Here is a 21,084-nt window from a genome sequence, read left to right as displayed (position 1 = left end):
AGTGGCCCTTCCCTTAATTATGCGTAACTTTAAGTCTTACTAAAATGTAAATGGGTCAGTGAGATAAAAACTAACCACCCATTCAGTTGTCATGAACGTTGTAATTACCTATACATGGGGGTCTATGGGGATTTACCCTATTTTGGAGCCAGCCTCCAGTGGCCATTTGATGAACTGCAGTTTTTGGCACTTCGGTGTTGGCTTCATTTTTCAGCCTCAGAGCTGCCGCTCAATATCTACATAAGGAGCAGGTCCTCTCCCATGGAGTCCGCCGTATTGCCCTATGGTAGCCCAGAACAGACAAACCAAATACTGGCTCTAGATTGTCCCATTCACGCTTTCACCATAGTTCTCAGACTCGCTTGGCACAGTGGTGTAGTTTCACTTCCTCAACCTCACCTCTAGATGCCACTAAATCCCACAAACTGGACCTTTAATTGTTAAAATGTCATCACCTAAAGCCAGATTTCTGCAGAATAGTCATTTATTTCAACTTTGATTTACACGATAGAAGAATTCTCTTATCTTCATTATTAAACATATACAGAATCATCATTAGAAAACACAATAAATACAAATTGATATTACTGATAATATCTGAATAAAATAATGTCATGAAGATAAATTAAAGTACCAACACTCAGCATGTAATAAATATCCTTATGATCCATTTTGCATATACAACAAAAACATTATGCTTATCTTCATCTTTAATTTCTTGTCCAGAGAATGGCTTATAAAAAACAAATAAGGCATAATAGTGCAAATACTAAGCTTCTTATATATGTGATCTTAATTACAGGTTTTCTGAAGAGAGACAGAGAAAAGGAGTTTTTTCATTTCCAGTCGAGGATGAATATTCTTCATGCATGGCTGTCACCTGAAGAACTTGTCGATGGTGTTGCGAGGGCAGAGGCCTTTAGCCTTTTTAGAAGGAGGAGAGGAAGGGGAGCCCCGTCTAAACGTCAGAAAAAAAAGACATACATTTTTATAAATTAAAGCATTTCTTATTACTTCTCTACCCACAACACATGGACTATATTTCATGTCAACCTTCTGTGAAGCGACAATCTGTAAACAAGCAGTCTCACCGTTTGGTTTTGCCTGTACTTGCTTGCACCGGCAGGAGACGGCCTCTGTCTGCCAACAGAGACAAACACTCATGAACACTGATAGAAAAAAAACCTCCTCTCTGACAAAAAAAAAATGACATCCACCGAGGAGGCAAACAATTGCAACACCTCTTCAGGGATATAAAGAGTGCAATTTCTGAGGCAGGCTTGTTTAAGAGGAAACTGGGGTGCAGTTCATTGTAGGAAATGAATAGGTGAGAAAGTGATTTAGCCATTTCCAAGACCAGGGCAAAGGAAGCCCCATGGGCTGAAATGAGATGTCTTTTCTCTGTAGGAATCGATACAAACATCTCACACAATGTCACTGTCAGTAAATAACAAGGTCATAGGCCACCGACATCCTCCCAAATAGAGATTCCTTCTGTTAACTCCAAAGATGTCATACAGCCACAGTTCATAGGAGTTACTAACATGATCCTATCTGTCATCAGCAGAGACAGAAACACTCTCATACTTTAGATCCATGTAGGAAACACTGACTTACCTGTCACTCCAACATACTCAAGGAACAAAATGAATTATTAAAGTGGCTGTAATCAGTATTTTTTATAATAATGTAAGGCGATTCTTCATAGAATTATCACCTGAATCTGCAGCTCGTCTCAGCTTTACAGCAGTTTAAAGGGTACCTTCTGTATTTTTCAACCTGGACTCTATTTTCCCTTTATTTTTGTGTCTAAGTGACTAATAGGAACAACATTTGTTTAAACTGGTTGAGTGCTGAGCAAGGTCACTGCAGCTGCCAGCTGCAAAACAGGCTGCAATGTAAACACTCATGGCATGTTTGCACCATCTTTTCACATACAATAACAGTGCTTGTTTCAGTGCTGACAGACTCAGATTGTTATTTTAAGCGTCTGACAACATGGGGAGAATGGAAAGGATCCCTACAGAGATAGACCTTGTTGCCAAAGAGTAAGATCTTTTTTGTTTAACTAGGACCATCTCTGAAGTCACCATGGCCAAACGCACCAGACTCCATTTAAAAAACAGTCATTTTAGCGTGTACAGAGCCAGCATGTATTCACATTTAACTGGATGAATTAAGGGTTTATTTCAACCAAACCAGAGTTGGTGATTGTTGGGACAGTGGAGAGACAAACCAAGATGGCTTTACGGAGTTCTAGTTTGTTTCTGTCGACTTTGAATGAAGTGTGTTTTATGATGATAAAATTACAGTTTTTTTTAGATGGAGTCTGATGGGTATGGTGATGGTGATTTCTGGGCTGTTTTATGGTCAAACAAAAAGGATCTTCCTCTTTACAAAAAGGTCTATCTCTGTTGGGATCCTTTCCATAAACTGTCAGACACTGAAAATATTAATCTGAGCCTGTCAGTGTCAAAAACATGCACTTATCATGGACATAAATTAACAGCGCACACATGTCCCAAGTGGTTACGTTGCAGCCTGTTTTGCGGCTGCTGGCTGCAGCGGTTTCACTCAATGCTGGACAAGTTTCAAAAACTGTTGTTCCTATTAGTTACTCAGGTACTTTTAAGCAAATTTCAGCTCTTTGATTCACTCTCACGGCTTTCATAGTGTTGTTGTCAGCTGCAGCAGGCATCCGTTTTCAGCAATCATCTTAAAAAATCCCTTGGTACACTTACTGCTCAGCACCAAACAGCAGACAGACACAATTGGTGACTAGTTGGTAAACACAGTGGAGCATTGAGCAGCTTAAGAGACAGATATTTGTGTTAGGAGTTGGTAGAGACCAAAAAAAAAGGCTAAAAGAGAGTGAGTAATAAGGCTCAAAATGCTAGTAACTGAAAAGGTGCTATGTCAATGTTGCCCTCACAACTGGTTTCTTCTGCCCCCAAATGGCCAAAAAAAAATTACAGGTTTAATGATGTAGGATGATAAATATACTGCACAGAGTGGTTCCTGTTTAGTTTGGAAGTACTGAACAACCTCATTTAACACACACACACACACACACACTCACCTCTGGCCTTGCTATTTATAACTGAGGGTGGATTTATGGGAAATGATATCTGCCCCCCCAGCTCATGTAGGACTTCCTGGTTCAGGCAGAGGTCAACATGGTGGTTGAAGACAATGAGGTCATTGCTATCCTGGGTCAGCTGACATACTGGGCAGATGAGGACGCGGCCTTTATCATTACATGACTGAGGCTGTGGAGAGGTCACCGTTTCGCTGTCACCATTGATCAACAAAACCATTGATTTCCCGGGCTGTTTTTTTGAGCTGTGCTGGTCTTTCTTAGGATCTTTCCTGTTCACCTCCAACTCCTTACTGCTCTCTGCTTTCTCCACTTCAACCTCACACTCTCTTGTACATTTGTTCACCATTTCACATTCTTTCGGGTCGTTTTCTAGATCCAGATCTGACTCCGAGTCAGAAACTGTGCATTGGTTGGGCTTACTGGAGGCATCACTGAGACACTGGTCTATATGTGTGTTGAAGACAGTCAGATCGGTCGTCTTGACCTGCCTGAAGCACACCGGACAGGTGAGGCTCTCTGACACCTTGCCACCACAGCCTGATGTGGAAGCTTGGGCCTCTGGGAGGGAGACTGAGTCTTTTTCTGAGAGATCTGAGGCCGCACAGTTATTCTTGTGTGCTTTTGTTGATGACTCTACACCCTGTTGGGCATCAGCGCCTGTGGAAGGAATCACAGAAGCATTCTGTTCTTCCTCTTGTGTGTCGGCATTCCCTGCCTGGAGTTGCAGTCTTTTGGCATGAGCCCTTTGGAAGAAAGACTGTTTGGGTTCCTCACCAGTCTGCACCCCCTCTAACCCCCTCTGCTTACTCCACATGGGAACTTCCTCTTGTCGCTGGTACTTCTGCGCCAGGGGCCCCGCCTGGAAGGGGTGATCGGAGAGATGCTTTTTGTCAAGCTTTTGAATCATTCCTTGGGGAGAGCCACTAGAGTCAGTCTTGCCTGGCTGAAGAAAGCCAATGATGCTCCTCTGCAGGGGCTTTTTATCATCCGAACTGACAAAGGCGGAGATCCTAACACCTACAAGCACAAAAGCAAATTATGTGGAGAAAACTTCAAAATAAACGGCAACTGCATGTTATTGTTTCCACACGCAGTGAGTCACAGATCATTTAGATTTATTTCAAGAAAGTTATATTAATTGACATCTAAGTTATACTGCTATAACTAATTACCCATGAGCCTCAGTCTGAGTGGCTGGGGGCTTTCATTGTCGATTTCTGTTTTCAGTAGGTCCTTAGCAACAGCAAAGATCTCATCCACTGTAGCAACGGCGTACGGCAGCGTCAACGCCCTGGTTTTCACCTCAAAGTTCACGTTCTTCAGCTTCAGCGTCACTGTTTTACCCTTCAGGAAAATGAAGAAACAGTTGAACTCATATTAGGGAAACATTTAAAATCATTTCTCTCTGCTGTCTTATAATGTCTTAATTAGAACAATAATCAATGATACTGTGTGAAAGGGGCCATAAATGGAGGAGAGATGGAAATCTGTATAATCTGTCATATCTCTGATTGATTTGTCAGAATGCATTTTGTGAGTAACATGGCACAAAGCACCCTCATAGTAATGTGATCATCTCCTAGGGAGACATTTCCAAGGCTGTTAGTAGCCCCTGCTGTCTCCTTAATGGCCCTCCATTTCCTCCAGCTATCAAGGCCACATCAGGACCCAGGCAGGGGGGTGATGGTCGTGCCAAGCCATCCAGTCCTTTCTCTATCGATTCGAACGGGAATGAACAGGTTGAGGTAATTGTATGAGATTCTGTTTGGAGTCAGGACGATTCTAGGGAGGCCAAGAATAAGACGGCGCTTCTTTTTTTTCTTAACCAATACAACCCTTTTCTCTCAATCCATTTTTGTGGTGTCAGTTTGTGTTCAAATGTCCCCTGTGCTCGCTTTATTTCGCTTCTCTTTGCTCAGCCTGAGACAGTCAAATGGAGCAGTGCTTCCCAACCCTTTTTCTTTAAGGAAACCCTTTTCTATCATAGAGGAAGCAGACGACCCCTGACTAAGTGACATATTTTACAGATATTTCATATAATATTCAATGGATGACAATAACAGTAGAGAAGAACTGATAAACTGTACAATTAACCCCAATGTGAACGCAATAACTGCAGCAAGTTGATGAATTTTGAGCAGATTATTTATGCATATTGCACCGGAAATTTGTTTTCCTGATATTTTAGTAACTTTTTATAAACTTCATTGTCTATAATATAATATTTTTTTCAAACAATCATGCCTACAGGCTTCTTTTTTGACAAATTCAGTGTCTCCTTCTCTCCAGCGTTTGGACATCGTTCAGTTAGCTCTTTGGTTGTTTTAACTGCGTACTTTTCTGATGCAGGACAAGGCTGTTTAGCAGAGAGTAAAGGCTTTGTGAATATACCTCTGTTCAGGTCTTTACTTGCCCTTACCCCGTGAGATTTTTTAAAGTTAACATCTTAAATAATAATCTAAACTTTACAAGTCACAATTTCATTTAGTTTTCTTCACAGAAATGCATGTAATTCTGCAATATAGGTCTACTCTCTATATATTTTAAGAGTTTTCTTACACCCCTTAAAATCAAGAAAGCCTTGCAACCCCCAGGGAAGCTTTGGCGACCTCTAGTAGGGGTCCAGACCCCCAGGTTGGGAACCAGTGACACAGAGTGTTGGGGCACTGTCTCTATGAAATGAAAACTTCGAACATACAGTATGACCTGGTAGATGTAGCCAAAGATGTGTTTAAGAGTCTATTTGTTTCTAAGATAGGCAAGGAAACCCTCGTTCACTACCTTTAGACCTTCTTTCTTCATGTCTTCTGCTAAATCTTCACAGAGCTCTCTGCAAAAAGACATCTGCTCCTCGACTTTACTCAGTTCTTTAAATGTCCTGTAAAGATTAAGTGACAGAGAGAAAATGAGAGAGAGTTAAGAAGGTGGACACTCACAAAATCATTTCAGCTGTCTATTATTTCTCATTAAAACCAAACCTTTCTGTGCTCATGCTTTTCCTTTCTTCATATCTGTGTGAAATCAAAGACAGCAAGTATTATCTGGACTGTTTTCTTTTTCAATCAGTTGTGTTGAGTTTTATGAAGCAGACAGTGAAGTACCTGGGTATATATGTGGAGCCCAGACCCAGGGAAACCTGCATGAAATGATGCCAGGATGCCTCCGAGAACAACAACGACAGCAACGCCATCTGCTGGCGAAGATGAGAACAGCTACTGACACCCAGAGCGTTTAGCATCTTCTCACTCACCTTCCCAATGCCAGAAACCTGAAAGCAAACACAAACACACTTTTACAGTTTTTAAATATTGATACAGATTTTCTTTCAACCATCTTTCTTCCGTCTGCAGCACATCATCAGTCACTTTACACCCCATCTGTCAGCCTTTAATAATACAAAAACACATGATTACATTCTAACATCTTTCCATAATTATTCACACGCGAGGCTCTGTGTTTATGTTTTAGTTTGAGCAATGTGTACTGTACTTTGCGAACTGGGAGATTCTGGACGAAGTCCATCACTGCCTCTCTGGTGGAGGGGAGTCTGTATTGGCCGTTGGGCTTGTTCTTGTCACTGCACACCTTGGCAAGCATCGTGTTTGGAGCAATTCCTGGAAGATTGAATAGCGGAATTGAATGTGTTTGCAAATGAACGGTTGGTAAAACATACACATAATCATCATCATAATTCTGAAACAAAATGTGCCAGAGAGACTTTTATTATTATCACTGAACAGTTTGCTGTTGCAAAGGATGAATTATACTTAAAGTGGAGCTGCCTGTCCTCTCATATTTTCACAATTTTGTGTTTATTCAAAGAGTAGGGAGGAGGGAGATGGAGGAAATCCAAGACACCAGAAGAGTGAAATACTTAAAGGAATATTTCACCCACAAAAATGACCATTTGTATATTAATTACTCATCCTGTACGTGCACAATGCTCTGCACGAGCAGAGTTTGAACACACACGCTCACCCAGGCGCACTACTCTTATGCAGATTGCAGAAGTGTTTTAACTAGTAAGCTTATAGTGAAAACATGTGTCTGGGAAGTACTGAACATACAACTGGATATGAGACTTGGATTACACTGCATGTGTTGTGTTAGAGTTTGTAAATGAATGTTTTGATACAGTTTTGCTGTTGTTATATCATTCAGCATGGAAGCATGGGAGAAAAATCAAAGTTTCCTTCATGAATTCAACATAACACTGGGCGAGTAACATACACAAATGGTCATTTTGTGGGGAGAGTATTCCTCTAACTTTTGTCGAGTATGTATGTGTGTTCTCCTACGGAATTCAAATTATAAAAGCAAAAAGGAAAGTGTTTTCTTTATCACGTCGGAATGGTTATCTGCTCACCTGCACTGGCAGTCAGCATGGTCTTCTGCTCAATGCGGAAGCGCATCTCTCTCACAGCCTCTTCGACAGATGTCCCAAACACCTCAAATGCACCAGCAGCAGCACTGACACCATCAGAGCCTGGCAAGGAGCTGGGGCTGTCGTCAAAAAGGACTGGAGAGAGGTCTTTGTCCTCTGGCGCTGCCTCCTGGGGAAGCTGCTCCTCACCTTTACCAAATAAATAAATAAAAAAGACTTCACACAATAATCTGATGCCTGAAACTTTGATCATGTAACAGAAATGTTCCCTGTTATATTGTCACGTCTACAGTAAAAGTTGTAGTGACAAACAAACAACACACTACACCATATAATCATTCTACATTTCTGAATAAATGTGTCCTGCCTGTGGTGGTGCTGCTGGCCCGGTAGTAATGTGTACGTGAGGAATCTGGCCAGCTCTGCCTCTGCTCCAGGTGGTCTGTAAAATCCAGATAGGCTTCATCCAGACTCATTGGCTGGAAGTGAGGGTCATAGTCTGCAAAAATCCTCCGAATCTAACAGAGAGACACGAATCCACACGCACCTGTCAGTTTTAAGCAAGAAGCCACAAAATGGCTGCATAGCATAGCTCTTTGTGTGTGTGTGTGTGTGTGTGTGTGTGTTTTGCCATCACTCTTACCTCACCACTCACAGCTCTGTATTTGTCAAAGTTGGTGGGCACAATAACTAAGCTGGGGCAGAGTTTCTTTCCAATGAAGCCGGGCATGGCGGCTCGGACCCCGTACTTCCTGGCATGGTAGTTAGACGTCGACTGAAAGAGAAAGAACACTTTAAATTTGTCCTGAAGCTTTTCATATAACATCAGCACTGGCTTGAATATGCATGATTTTTAATATTACAGTGATGATACTGTGCAATGAATATGAAACATGCATATGAAGACGAATAGCTGTGTTACAATGTGAGGATCGTGGTTAGAATATTTACAATGATGTGCTCCAGTATAAATATTTTAAACCTATCGGAAACTTCTTTTTCTTCTCTGTCTGTCTGGTGTTAAAGTGTAATTATGAAGAAATTACAGTCATAATTGTGTCCATAATATTTGAACCCACCAGCATGCTCATGGATCCCACAGCCATGGGTTTGTCCTTCAGCTCAGGACAGTCTCTCATCTCCACGGCAGCGTAGAAAGCGTCCATGTCCACATGTACAATCACACGGCTGAGATCACGACTCATCTCCAACTCACTGGCCAACCTCTCCACCTGTAAAGAGATTTGATAAAGTAGCCTGACATCTGGTGATGTAGCTTTTTCATTTATTAGCAAAACAAACTTGTCTGCATGTATTTTTGAGTGATCTCTAAAGGAAACCGATCATTCCAACTGCTCTTACCTGAGCGTGTGCTTTCTTTAACTGTTGCTCTGTGATCTGTGCCTTTTGTTGCATCATTTTCTCAATGCGCTGGTTCACCTGCTGCTCTCTCTTCAGCTCATTCTCATAAAACCTGGATCCCTGCAGGGGAAACGACAAGGACAATAAAGAGTTACAGATTCTGGAGTGCGGACATAATGAAAAGCTACAACAGCACATCTATTTTTAGGACTGTATGTCATCACAATGTCACACAAGGCTGGACAGAGCCAGTAAAACTGGACCACCCATTTCATATTATCCACAGCACACTACAGAGCTCTGACCTTTCTCACAAATATCTTTGTTGAGATTCTTATGAATGAAAGATTACTGGTGTGTCATGCCGGACTAACCGAGCAGGTCTATTTGAATTGTTGGTGTCTACCTTGGATGACTCCATGATGATCTTGTTGATCTTGTCCCTGTCAAGACCCTCCATACCAGCCTTGTTGTCATTGAGGGCCATCCTGGAGAGGAAGCCCTCTCCTCCTGTAGAGGATGCAGCCCCATTCTCCATCCTGAAGACTGGATCCTTGGTGGAGAAATAGTATGGTCCAATTTATAACGAGCTCAACTCTAGTTGATAAAAATTAGATATCATAAACATGTGTCCCATCATGTGTGCGCCTTTTCTACTTAGATCAGATAACCAGCAGTGTTTCAGAGGCTTACCTTTTCACTGTGAACACGAACAAGCACACGGACTCAAATTCACTCAGCTGTTTATCAGCCGGTCAGGTCTGTACTTGTTTTGAAAGTAACTATGACGGTTTTGGCGGCACTTCCGCGTACATGCGTCATAACCGGAAAAGGCGGGACTTAGACTGTTTACATTGGTTAAATAAATTCACTAAGATGAGCTTTACGAGATTAACTTTTACCTGTTTAAAAGACACAAAATAATATGAACCAATGTGCAAATGTTCAATTACTGCATCAGATATTTTTGACGACATGAAACACATATGAAACGAAAACTAAAGATAGTTTTTTTTATGACAGGAGTTAATATTAAGAAACTGTCCAGCTGTACTACAGCTTCAAAGGTTATGTGGAAAAAATAGTTTCAGGTACTATCTGGGTTTCCTGTAAAGCTGCAGATTATGATAATGATTATCATTTTCCCCTCAAGATGGACTTGAGAAAGTTTTAAACTTTATGGCTTGAAGTCATGTTTCCTGATAAGCGGATGACCTCTTGAACCTTGGCCTGGGGCGTTTTCTCTTGACTGAAGTACAAGGAATACTCAGAGAAAGTGGTCCACAGAGGAGCACTTAACAAAGTAAAACGTGTGCTGTTCAGAAGCCATTTCTTTACTTTGAATCTTCATATATTTTATTTGGTAAGGTTTTCATTCATAAATGCAAATGGTTTAAAAGGAAACCCAATATAAAAGATAATAAAAAATTAAAAAGAAATCAGAATAAAGCCAGAAAGCCTTTTACAATGCCTTAAAATTCCCCTTCTTTAAAATTATATATAATATATATATGTATCCATTTTTTTCTTTGTAACACTTCTGTAATTGTATTTTTCCACGCTTTTGTATCATTTTATAATGACTAAATAAAGAAGTTTTAAAAGGATATAATGATAAAGTAACCTTTGACATAGTTAGAGCATGTCGTGGATGTGGATCTTCAGGATCTACAGCAGCCACTCAGTCTGATAACACTACAAAAATCACAGAGACCCTAAAACTTCACCCTTCAATATAGTCAATCTGAATCATAAAATTAAATTAAGAATGAATTTATTTCCCAAAACAAATACAAAAACTATCAAGTAAATTCCAAGTTAAGTTACCGGAAATGAACTCGCATTTCCGTTTTCTTCTTTTACATACACAGTATATCCGTTATACGCAGGTGCAGTTACGCGTTTCATTTTAAAATATATTTACGGGGAGATCAATCACCAATCAAAATGATATTTCCCTCATTGTTATATTGATTTTGACACAGATTCTGTTTCACTGCAGCCCCTTTATTAAAAAAAAATTATTGATTTTAATTTGAAGGTAGACGTGTCAAACTTCCGGTGTCACTGTGCGTCTATCTAACTTGACTCCGCTCTGTATAAAGTACACAGTAAAGCGTGGCTGCAGCTCCTCCCCCAGACCTGAATGAAGCCAAGCTAGTCAGCCCTCCGCTATTGCTAACTAAACTGCGGAACTACAGCAGCGACACAGACCGTCTCTCGTCATTCCTGTCTTGAAGTTGAGGTACAGCGTTAACACGAAGGCCTGCCTTATCTATTACTCCTTTGAGGACCGCATTGACCGCAGCTAAGATAGCTAACAAGCGCAGTCACAAGTTGCTAGTTAAGTTTGCATTAGCTAGTTGCGTCGTTTGACAGCTAACGCTAACTAGCTAGTCTCATTGGTATTCGACGTCAGTTTCAAAACAAAGCCCGCAAAAATCGAGAAGTTGAGACTCAGCTGTCACCTCCAGGATAGCTCCCAACTAAACAAGCTAGCTAGGGTTGAGTCTGTCCACCGACTGAAGATAAATTACGCTTTTCAGCTGATGTGTGATACACTCCGTTAATGCCTAATTAACGGTATTTCCCTGATGTTAAAGCTAAGTTGAAGAAGCTGTCAGCAGGTTTGGCTGTGACGCGTTTGAACTTGTAACTAACTTAATCCTGCAGCTAGCGGGGCGAGACGTGGTCCTGTGGATAAAATCAGGTTCAAGTTATCTGTGAAGCTTGGATTTAAATGTCCGAAAAGAGTTCATCGTCCGGCTCGGATGAGGATGTGGACCCAGAATCCGGGCAGCCTGTGGAGCTCGGAGGCGTTTTAAGCAAGGTAATGTCATGTGAACCAGTTTGACTGTTACAGTGTTTTACTCCACAGACACAACTTCTTCTTTAGGTGTTTCAATCACACACTACTTATCTGTAAAAGCCTGGTTAGCATTACTAATAAGCTGCTGAAATAATCCCTGCACACATAGGATCTGTTGCCTGCATAGCTCAGCTAACTGTTTGTCTTGTACTTCTTGTGTGTTTACAGTGGACAAATTACATACACGGATGGCAGGACCGATGGGTCGTGTTGAAAAACAATACTTTGAGCTACTACAAGTCGGAGGATGAACGGGAGTACGGCTGCAGGGGGTCTCTGTGCCTCAGCAAGGCTGTCATCACAGTAAGTATTTACTATGGTATGAAGAGTCTTGTTGCACACATAGAAAGCAGAATGGGCTGAGCACCTGTCCAACATTTCAGGGAATAAGGGCTCATAAGATGGGCGACTATGAAAGGCCTCATTTTCTGCATCAGTGCTCTTGGAGTAGGGTTACCTCTCTAGCAGGTCTCAGTGTTTTGATCCCGTCTTTCCCTGTCATTAGCATGGAGTTGAACTTTAATTCCTCCAATCTATGTTCCACAAAGATAGAAAGGTAAACATTAACTAGTAATGAGGCTGTTATTAAGATCGCAGGTAGGGTAGAGACCTGTGTGTTAGCAGACCAAGGCATTCTTGCTCCAGCAGTCATTTGAGAACACTCTTATACCTCTTCCTCCTTGGCACTTATTGCTTTGGCTACATAAAATGTGTGTTCTCTACTGTTAAAATGTAAGCTTCGATCTCACACCGAAGACCTGTATTGTCCTCCTGTTGGTGAGATAAGTCAAAATCCCACACCCTGGTTAAATATTCACTGATCTCTCTGAGCATACCGCAACCAAGTACAGAGGCCAAACAAATGGTTTTACTGTGATTTGTGCAATAGAATTATATGACTCTAAACTGGATTAAAACCACAACATAAAAGTTTAGAGTTAGTTTCCTCTAGTGAAAGTGGTCCTCTGAGTAAGCAATATGTTCTACTGTTTATGCAGACTGAATAAAACTCCACAAGAGTGTGTTGTAATAATGTTATAGTAGACTACGTAAGAGTGTTTATTTACACATGCTCACTAATAATTTGAGTAGCGTGACCCATACAGTCACGTCTTACTGCCTCTCCCCTCTTGTAAAATATCCAAAGCCAATTCAGTCTACGGAGACTGTGGTATGAGGACTCAGGAATGCAGGAACAAGCCTCTGCTTTTCTTCTTGCCTAAAATCTGTCTGTTACACACTGCGTAGCTGCAGACGCTCCAGACTGTCCTCATACGGAAGCAAAATATATTTGCAGACACATGAGTTGAAAGGCATTTAGTAGAGGAAAAAAAGCTTGAGTCTTCGATGTCTCTTGTGAGGCGGTTATCAGCATTGCTATTGCTGTTAACCTCCTCTTTCCTAACCCTGACGATGCCACAGTCTTATACACAGAAAATAGCCAGTGCAGCAAGGATATTCAGTAGTGCTTACGTAAGGGGAAGGAGATTGTTCCAGGCAGAATGAAAGAGGCATAAACTGGGTTGTAAAGCTGAGGTTTATGGGCCGTGTCTGATACAGCACAGTAAGATAGACTGGATTACTCTAACCAGTAATGGCATCATGGCTGGATGCACTTGAGGTTACCATTGCACCCCTCCTTGTAGTGAAATTTAGAAACTGGAGGGCATTTGTGATGTTACACCTGTCTCTGAGGGGAAACTTTTGCTCTGAGGTTGTCTGTGACTGTAATAGAAAGCATTTACGGTTCAGAGAAAACCACTCACCCCTGTCAGCGTTCCTCATATGCAACTCATGAAATGTAATATTAGTGTAAAGTCTAAAGACAGTGTTGCATAAAGTTATTCAGACTGACAGTCCCTGCTCAGAGTTGGAGTGTATGTTGCTCTTGTCTGTGACAGCGAGTAAACCAGCACATGAGCGTCATTCAGCAAATCTAATTAAACTTGGACAACATGAGGTTATGTCAGCTGACAGAGCAGCTGTAGTCTTGGTTCTGCTCGGGATAAAAATGGGAAAGAGACTCAAGCCCTATTTCTTACAAGGTACGTTTTGCTGAACAGGTCTCTCCTCAGCTGAGTGCAGTGGTCAAATTCCAATCTCAGAGGAAATGGGAATTCTTTGGTGCACGTGCTTGAGTGCCTAAGGCGGTCAGTGGTTGGAGCTGGGTGGGGTGCATTGTAGAACGGGGGAGTGAAATAGTTGAAAGATTTGGCCTAATACTAGAAGGAAAAGTTATGATGACCCAGGTTCAGGCGGAGGCATGCTGAAAGAGTATCTGTTTTTTTTTGTTTTGTTTTTTTTACACAGCTCTGCTGCGGTCATTTAGGGTTGTGCCTGTAGACATAAGACATCAGTTTCTAATTAAAATTCCTGTTTATTGTGTGGCAGAGGCTTTTCTGTGACTGATGGAATCCATGTGTGTCCAGAATGTGTCATCGCTAGTGAGCCAGTGTCATAAACAGACTGTAGAAGCATTATAGTGGGATTTTTTTGCTGATTCCGCAGTGATTTTATTGAACTAGGGGAAAATGTTACACTGAAGTTTTTGTATTGTTTTTATTTAAGTACAGATACTTGGTTGTGGTAACAGTATTTCCTCACATGTCACATGCATTCTGCCTAATAACTATTCATGAGCCCTGTCCTCTCTCTTTGCAGCCTCATGAGTTTGACGAGTGTCGTTTTGACATCAGCGTTAATGACAGTGTTTGGTACCTCAGGGCTGAAGATCCCGAGCACAGACTCCAGTGGATTGAGTCGATAGAGCTGCACAAGGTGAGTGCATAGGGATTTTTTAATTTGTGTGGTGTTTGTCAAAAATCAGAACAGATTTTCTCACGCCATATTGTGTCAGTTCCTTAGGTTATAATGAATATTTGATTCTTTTTTTTGCTCACCCAACTTGCTGAAAACATTGCTTTGCTGCATTATTCACATTTTTTCAGGTATTTAGGTTCAATTTCAGGTCAGTGTTTTTCAGAACAGACAGGGAGTTATCTGTTTTGTTCAGTGAGCTGGGTGTGGCAGGACAGGGATTCTGACACACACACATACACACACACACACACACACACACACACACAGCCCTTCATCCTGGGAATGTGAGGAATCTGTGGAGTGAGGTGTTGAGGTGGGGGTATCCCCTGTTATCAGATACCCGGCAGCTGCTCACTCTGCAGTGACATCAAGTTAACATAGACTTACATAAAGTGTGTTAAGCACATTAGATATGTCGTCATGGCACAACAGAAGTGCTGTGCCACGTATAATCTCATGATCTATCCAAAACGAGCTGATACAGCTAGTTATACTGGTTTAGTTTGCATTAGTAGCCTCTAAATATCTTATCTTACTATATAATGACGAAAACTCTGTCTGTCTGTGGGTGTGTGTGTGGGTGTGTCTGTTCCATGTTTTTCTCCTCACTGACTTAGTCAGTCCATGTGAAATTTGGCACAGTGGTAGAGGGTCATGGGAGGATGAGAATGAAGCAATATTACATCAATTGGCCAAAGGGGGGCGCTATAGCAACTGATTGAAATTGCAAACTTTGAATGGGCATATATCATGCCCCGTATGTCGTAGAGACATGAAACTTTGCAGAGAGATGCCTCAAGAACCCATAACTTCCGGTTATATAGATTTCTGCCATTTTGAATTTTTTGAAAAACACTTAAAATCTGTCTCTTCCTAGGAAGTTTGACCGATCTGCATGAAACTCGGTGAACATAATCTAGGGACCAATATCTAGGCAAAATTTGGAAAACTTACTAAAACTGAGCTTCTATAAGGCAATGACTTTAACTATCTGCCTTTCAATGTGCTACCTCAACTACTAATGTACTAATGCACTAACTATCCCACTATTGGCAATGGTACTACTGTACTTCCAATAAATCAATCGTACTGTCAAATTCACAAAAACTCTGTCTGAATACTTTGCTCTTCTTAATGGGTTCAGTTGACTATTTAATCTGCAATTTCCTATTACCTGTATCCCAAACACACACCATTTGAAACTGTACGTGGGCAACTGTGCACTCAGTGGGTATGGACTAGTTGTAATAGTTATCCATTTGCTTAGTTTTATTTTGTTTTTATTGATTTACTTGTACAGAGTTGAAAATACTCTACAGACAGTACATGAGCTTGGGTAATAGCAATCAGTGTGTTCGTACTGTGACATTTGGTGATTTACTTTATTTTGTGTAATCTTCAGGTGAAATGTGTGTGAGGGATTAAGAGACAAAAAGGGCTTTGTATTGGCAAGAATCTGGCGACAGGATGCATATCATGATACAGGAGTTACGGTTCAGTATTTTGCAATATGTTCATATGTAGTTGAAGAACCTAAGTGTGCGTACCTCTCCACATTTGGAATTGCACCCAACTTCAAATTGCTTGTCAGAGTGGTGTCCAGGCAGACTATATTAAATTAAAGAAAGTGATGGGAATGGGGTAAAATATTACAGAAAAGCTATGGAAGAGTTTTGAAAATTCATCTGTAAAAATGTGTGCTCAAATAATATGTATTGTGTAATTACATCATTTGTCTTGCTTGTGTTTGCCATATACAAACACTGTAGTTAAGAGAGACCACTACAAATGTACCACCTGTAAAAAAATAATCACTATCTTGTGAATTCTCTTCAGGACTCCGTCTTCACTAAAATGTTGCTGTGCATGGTTTTGTGAGTGCTACATGGCGTTGGTAATTGAGTGTGAGCAGCCACAGGTCCATTAACAACAGTGTGAGAGTATTTCAGGGTTATGTCTGGATTGTGACCTACAATAACCTCAGTAAGCTTAATGCAGCGCTGCATGCAGCATTGTTGTAGAGTAGGTGAGTGTGTCTGCACTGCTCCCAACTGGACAAAGAGGGACTTACATTCAGTGTTTACTACTTGGCATACTGGTTTTAATCTTAGTGTCAACAGGGCATGAAACACAGCATAGTTACCTCAGGATAGCCTGACTTTTCTGCGACTTTGTTTAAATACTCACATCCTGTTCTGCAAATATTGACATTTTATTTGTCTCCTTCTTTTTTATTCTATTTTATTTTCTCTTTCTCTTTCTTCCATTCCCAGTGCTGAAAATATGACAATTAAAAAAAAAACAAGACATAGTACACATAGTACAGTAAAACATACACATGCAAATACATATAAAGCTATTTAAAATAATGTATTTTCAAATTCTAATCTGTGTTTGTTCCTAGTATTAGAATCTAAAGCTTAAACATTTAGCTTATGTTGGCATCTACTAGTGAGGCTCTAGACGGTTACTTCACATACAAACTGTGCAATATCAAAACCCATCAGCTAATCGCTCTGACAACGATAAGCCTCTGGAGGTGAGAGCCAATATTTTGGGCTGAACCCATGTAGCCAGCAGATATCTGTGTCAAGACTTCCTCTTCCGTTTGTCAGTCATTTTAGTTAATTTCTATAAACAGATATCTACATATAGATAAACTTAAAAAAAAAAAAAAAAAAAAAAGCTAATATAAGGCTAACTTGTCAACAGACATAGCCGATGGATTCCGAAATTGCATTTTTCCAGTTCAGTCTACGTCTCCATAAGGACTGTTTGTCTGCCGATCAAACATGATTGATCATTGCCGCTCAGACTACAAATGGAAGCCAGAACATTTCCGATACCGAAATCTTGTCTCGTCACCCACAGAATCTGTCTATAGAGATGACAAATTGTTTGATAATTAACTTTTTATAATTACTTTTTAAGGGATATATTTGTTGTGCCATGTCATACACTCAAGTTGGGTTTATATCAGTGCCTAACAACTGTAATTGTGCTTCAATTATGGTCTGGCCCCATTCAGGGGTGATCGTGCCTTTGCTGTGTCTGCCCCCAAATTGTAGAACACCATCCCCCTCCAAATCAGATCTGCCCCCACCATTGACTCTTTTGAGTCCAGGCTCAAAACGTACTTTTATTCATTAGCATTTGAGTCCCGCTGATGTGGTTTTCTCTGATGTATGTGTGAACCATGTACCTGACAGTTATGTTGCCTGTCATGTATGTGTTTTTAGCATTTTATTCCTTCTGCACAGCACTTTGGTAAGCATGAGTTGTTTTTAAATGTGCTTTAATAAAATAAATTTGAGTTGAGTTAATATGGGTAAAACAGGTGGTCATTAAATCTTTTAAATGCCTCATATCAGGCACTTTGCAAAGCCGCACCACCACCATTTGCATATCTGTATTACCAAATTAGGCTTTTATTGTGCGTCAAAAAAAACTGGTTTTGTGCAAGTTCATCTGTGTTTTTATGTGTGGGTGTATTTGTGTTGGTGGTGGAAAAAGTTGTGCTAAGTGTAGGGAAGTTAAGTGCAGCTCTTGATGAATAATGCATTTTTTTTTTAATCGCCTGTTCTCACAGCAACAAAAATCAAGAGGGACACATAAAACTCTTGATCATACTGAGAAGACTGTTCCATTCGGTCAGATTCAGAGGGGTGATAGTGGAGGGACCGGGGAAGTCCCCCTGGTATTTATTTGTAGTTTTTCCACCACTTCATTAGCCACAAGTAAAGCAGAAGATCCAGATAAATGTCGTTCCTTGCTTCCCACTCTCTGCCTCTCCCTCTCTTTCTCTCTCTTTTCTCTATCTGTCTCTGTCTTTCTCCGTCACCTCTCTCTCCTCTTTCACCCACCCATTTGGTACTTTAGTGGTTTATCACACAAACAGCTCTGGACAGCCCTCGTCTCTCTCTCTCTCTCTCTCTCTCTCTCTCTCTCTCTCTCTCTCTCTCTCTCTCTCTCTCTCTCTCTCTCTCTCTCTCTCTCTGTCTCTCTCTCTGTCTGTCTCTCTCTCTAATGCATATATGCATGCACCCTTCATTTCTACCCCTCTCTCACTCTGTCTCTTATATGCAAACACACACAGTCATGCCTGCTTGCTCAGTGATGGGTGCTGGACATAAAGATGGTCAAGATGAAAAGGTTTCACATATCAGGGTGTGTGGTCTGTTGATATATGTACGCAGCAAGAGTAGAGTGCATGTTCGTGTGTGCCTTTGAGTCCATGCGTGTGCCTGCGGAAGATCTGTCTGCTCTGCCGTGGGATTTCAAGACTCGTCCTCATTGACTCAGCCTGTCTCTTCTGCTTCACGGAGCAGCTAGTGTCTGCCACTCCTCTGACTGCTACGGAGAAAATGACTTTTTTCCTCTTCTCCCCTTTCCCTCTTTTATAGCTGCTTTCTTTTACTTGATGAGCTAAGCTGAGCCCGTATGGCTTTTCTTCATCGCCTCCTCCTCTTCCCTTTTGTTCCTCAGTGAGGTGTGTCCAGAGAAACGGGAATACTGGATTTAAGCGCCTGAATTGTCAGAGCAGTGGGAGTGTTGAGGGAGCATCTGGGCCATGTTGGGGCCAGCAAACCGCCGGGACTGCAGCAGTGTCCTGCTCTGCCTTGGGTGTTGGAATGGCCGAATGGTGGGCTTATAGCATGTTGGCATGCTGCTTGCTTACTATCACTCATCACTGAAGTCTTCAATAAGTATGCCAGTGTTGTGATATGAATGAAAAACATGGCCCATCTTTGCCTTCCTCCATGCATTGCATTAATGACTATTTTCTATTTGCATGCATGTAGTTTTTTTTTTACATTAGTTGCACTGATGGGCTGGAGAACTGAACTGCATTGTAAGAAATCACTATTTTTTTTTAATTATTTATTCAGAAATTAAGCTTATGCTGCATGGCTATGTCCTGGACTATCAACATTTTTAATGACAGGTATTTTACCCAAACAGCATTATGCTCAGATGTGCAGAAGCACTCAGTGGTTGCCATGGTCACTTACTGTACACTCATCTCATTACCATCACAAAGCCGTGGGTACAAGATGCCATTTCATGTGTTGTGTATGAGTGGGTGTTTAATTTGCATGGCTGTGTCATGCAGCTGAGCAGGTGCATAAAGATGGCAGGCACAGATTGGTCCTCATGTTTCATCAGTGCATTGCTTTGCCTCCTGCTCAATACATTAATAATGATTTTAGTAACCAGTGCAACATCTCAGTCTGAAGAGATAACCTATAGCAAATCAGATCCTTGCGTGATAGTGATGTAAGACCAACTTTTAGTCCGTTACACTTCTTGTCAAATATTTATTTAGCCAGGCAACTAACCAACTGTCATTCACAACTATTGAAACGTAGGCTGCATTTTTGTGAAGGGCTTTATATGATGTAGCAGGAAACATAGCTAATAATTACACTCAGGATGATATGGTTTAAATTAGGGTTGGGCAATATGTTGATATTATATTGATATTGTGATATGAGACTAGATATCATCTTAGATTTTGGATATTATGGTATGCTTAGTGTTGTTTTTTCCTTGTTTTAAAGGCTGCATCATAGTAAAGTGATGTAATTTTCCCAAATTAACAGACTGTTGTAGCTGTTCTGTCATTTATCTTTGCCTGCTTAATCATTATAGCCACATTACTGAGGAGTATTAATCAAAATTCTCATTGTGTAAATAGTTCAGGGTTTCCTACACATTTATTTATTTGTGATGGCCCACCACGATTAAAACACGTGGTGCCACATTTTGATTTTCTATTTTTGGAGCTGGACCATTCATTAGGTGCGCTGTTAGAATATATCAACCATTCCAGTTATTCATTGCTCCTGATCTCGGAGTGCACTGGTACTCAGTGCAAGTGAAACTCAAGTTTGCTTTCACTCACGACCAGCTTTTTCTCTTATCCATCGGCCTGATCGCTCAGAAACTTTGCTAGTGCTACATTCATTGACCTGCAAAAACCTCTGAATTGAGAGAGTGGACACAGACTGATATACAAGGACACATAGGCAGGAAAAAAACTACCGTCACACATAGATTCTAATTCTGTGGAAAACTGTATAATGCAAAAGTGCCAAGTCAACCCCACAATATTTTCACAATAACAATAACAAGGTATTTGGTCAAAAATGTAGTGACTGTTGGCATTAAAGCATTAATATTTATTGAGCCATCGGGGGTGAAGCTGAGGCACTTTGCAATCACTTGACTTACATCTCAAATTAAAAAAATAGTTGCACACCTGGCGTACAGCTCTGCCACTCAGAGTTGCTTTACTGTTTGAGGCTGGAAAATGGAAAATGTATTATTTAAAAAAAAAATCCAGCCTGACCCAAAGCAGCATGTTGTTTTTAAAATTGACAGCTGAACACTTTGACTCAAGACTTAAAGTGTATGGCAAATGTCTACATTCTGATTCCAAAAAAGTTGGGGTATCTTTAAAACGTAATTTAAACCAAAATGTAATGATTTGCAAATGTGTTTTGACCTATATTCAATTGAATACAGCACAAAGGCGAGATATTTCAT

General features: G+C 40.8%; 2 protein-coding genes across 8 annotated transcripts in view; one reads left to right on the top strand and one right to left on the bottom strand.

Moving 5' to 3' along the window:
- Nucleotides 1–466: 466 nt before the first annotated feature.
- The window catches only part of polk (polymerase (DNA directed) kappa), a 22,319-nt gene continuing 1,701 nt past the window's right edge, over nt 467–21,084 (bottom strand). Inside the window, exons 1-15 of one of the 4 annotated variants that reach the window (XM_033618996.2) lie at nt 9,540–9,669; nt 9,253–9,399; nt 8,847–8,966; nt 8,564–8,716; nt 8,128–8,259; nt 7,852–8,002; nt 7,467–7,673; nt 6,590–6,714; nt 6,202–6,368; nt 6,079–6,111; nt 5,882–5,978; nt 4,273–4,444; nt 3,080–4,117; nt 1,092–1,140; nt 467–958 (exon numbers count right to left, since the gene is read on the bottom strand). In XM_033618996.2, coding sequence (XP_033474887.2) covers nt 877–958; nt 1,092–1,140; nt 3,080–4,117; nt 4,273–4,444; nt 5,882–5,978; nt 6,079–6,111; nt 6,202–6,368; nt 6,590–6,714; nt 7,467–7,673; nt 7,852–8,002; nt 8,128–8,259; nt 8,564–8,716; nt 8,847–8,966; nt 9,253–9,384 — 2,658 coding nt within the window. In that variant the 5' untranslated portion in view covers nt 9,385–9,399; nt 9,540–9,669 and the 3' untranslated portion in view covers nt 467–876. Of the gene's footprint in view, nt 959–1,091; nt 1,141–3,079; nt 4,118–4,272; nt 4,445–5,881; nt 5,979–6,078; nt 6,112–6,201; nt 6,369–6,589; nt 6,715–7,466; nt 7,674–7,851; nt 8,003–8,127; nt 8,260–8,563; nt 8,717–8,846; nt 8,967–9,252; nt 9,444–9,539; nt 9,670–21,084 lie in introns of those variants that run through there. The other 3 variants (XM_078170768.1, XM_078170769.1, XM_078170770.1) reach the window with 3 other exon arrangements.
- LOC117252215 (ceramide transfer protein-like) overlaps nt 10,952–21,084 on the top strand; it is a 25,242-nt gene continuing 15,109 nt past the window's right edge. The window contains exons 1-4 of one of the 4 annotated variants that reach the window (XM_033618941.2): nt 10,952–11,091; nt 11,520–11,676; nt 11,884–12,018; nt 14,377–14,493. In XM_033618941.2, coding sequence (XP_033474832.1) covers nt 11,587–11,676; nt 11,884–12,018; nt 14,377–14,493 — 342 coding nt within the window. In that variant the 5' untranslated portion in view covers nt 10,952–11,091; nt 11,520–11,586. Of the gene's footprint in view, nt 11,677–11,883; nt 12,019–14,376; nt 14,494–18,570; nt 18,703–21,084 lie in introns of those variants that run through there. The other 3 variants (XM_033618942.2, XM_033618945.2, XM_033618946.2) reach the window with 3 other exon arrangements.

This window comes from Epinephelus lanceolatus, chromosome 9, assembly GCF_041903045.1.
Source record: "Epinephelus lanceolatus isolate andai-2023 chromosome 9, ASM4190304v1, whole genome shotgun sequence".
In the NCBI taxonomy this organism is placed as follows: domain Eukaryota; kingdom Metazoa; phylum Chordata; class Actinopteri; order Perciformes; family Serranidae; genus Epinephelus; species Epinephelus lanceolatus.
Note: the sequence above shows the minus strand (reverse complement) of the source record. Positions and strands in the feature narration are given on the sequence as shown.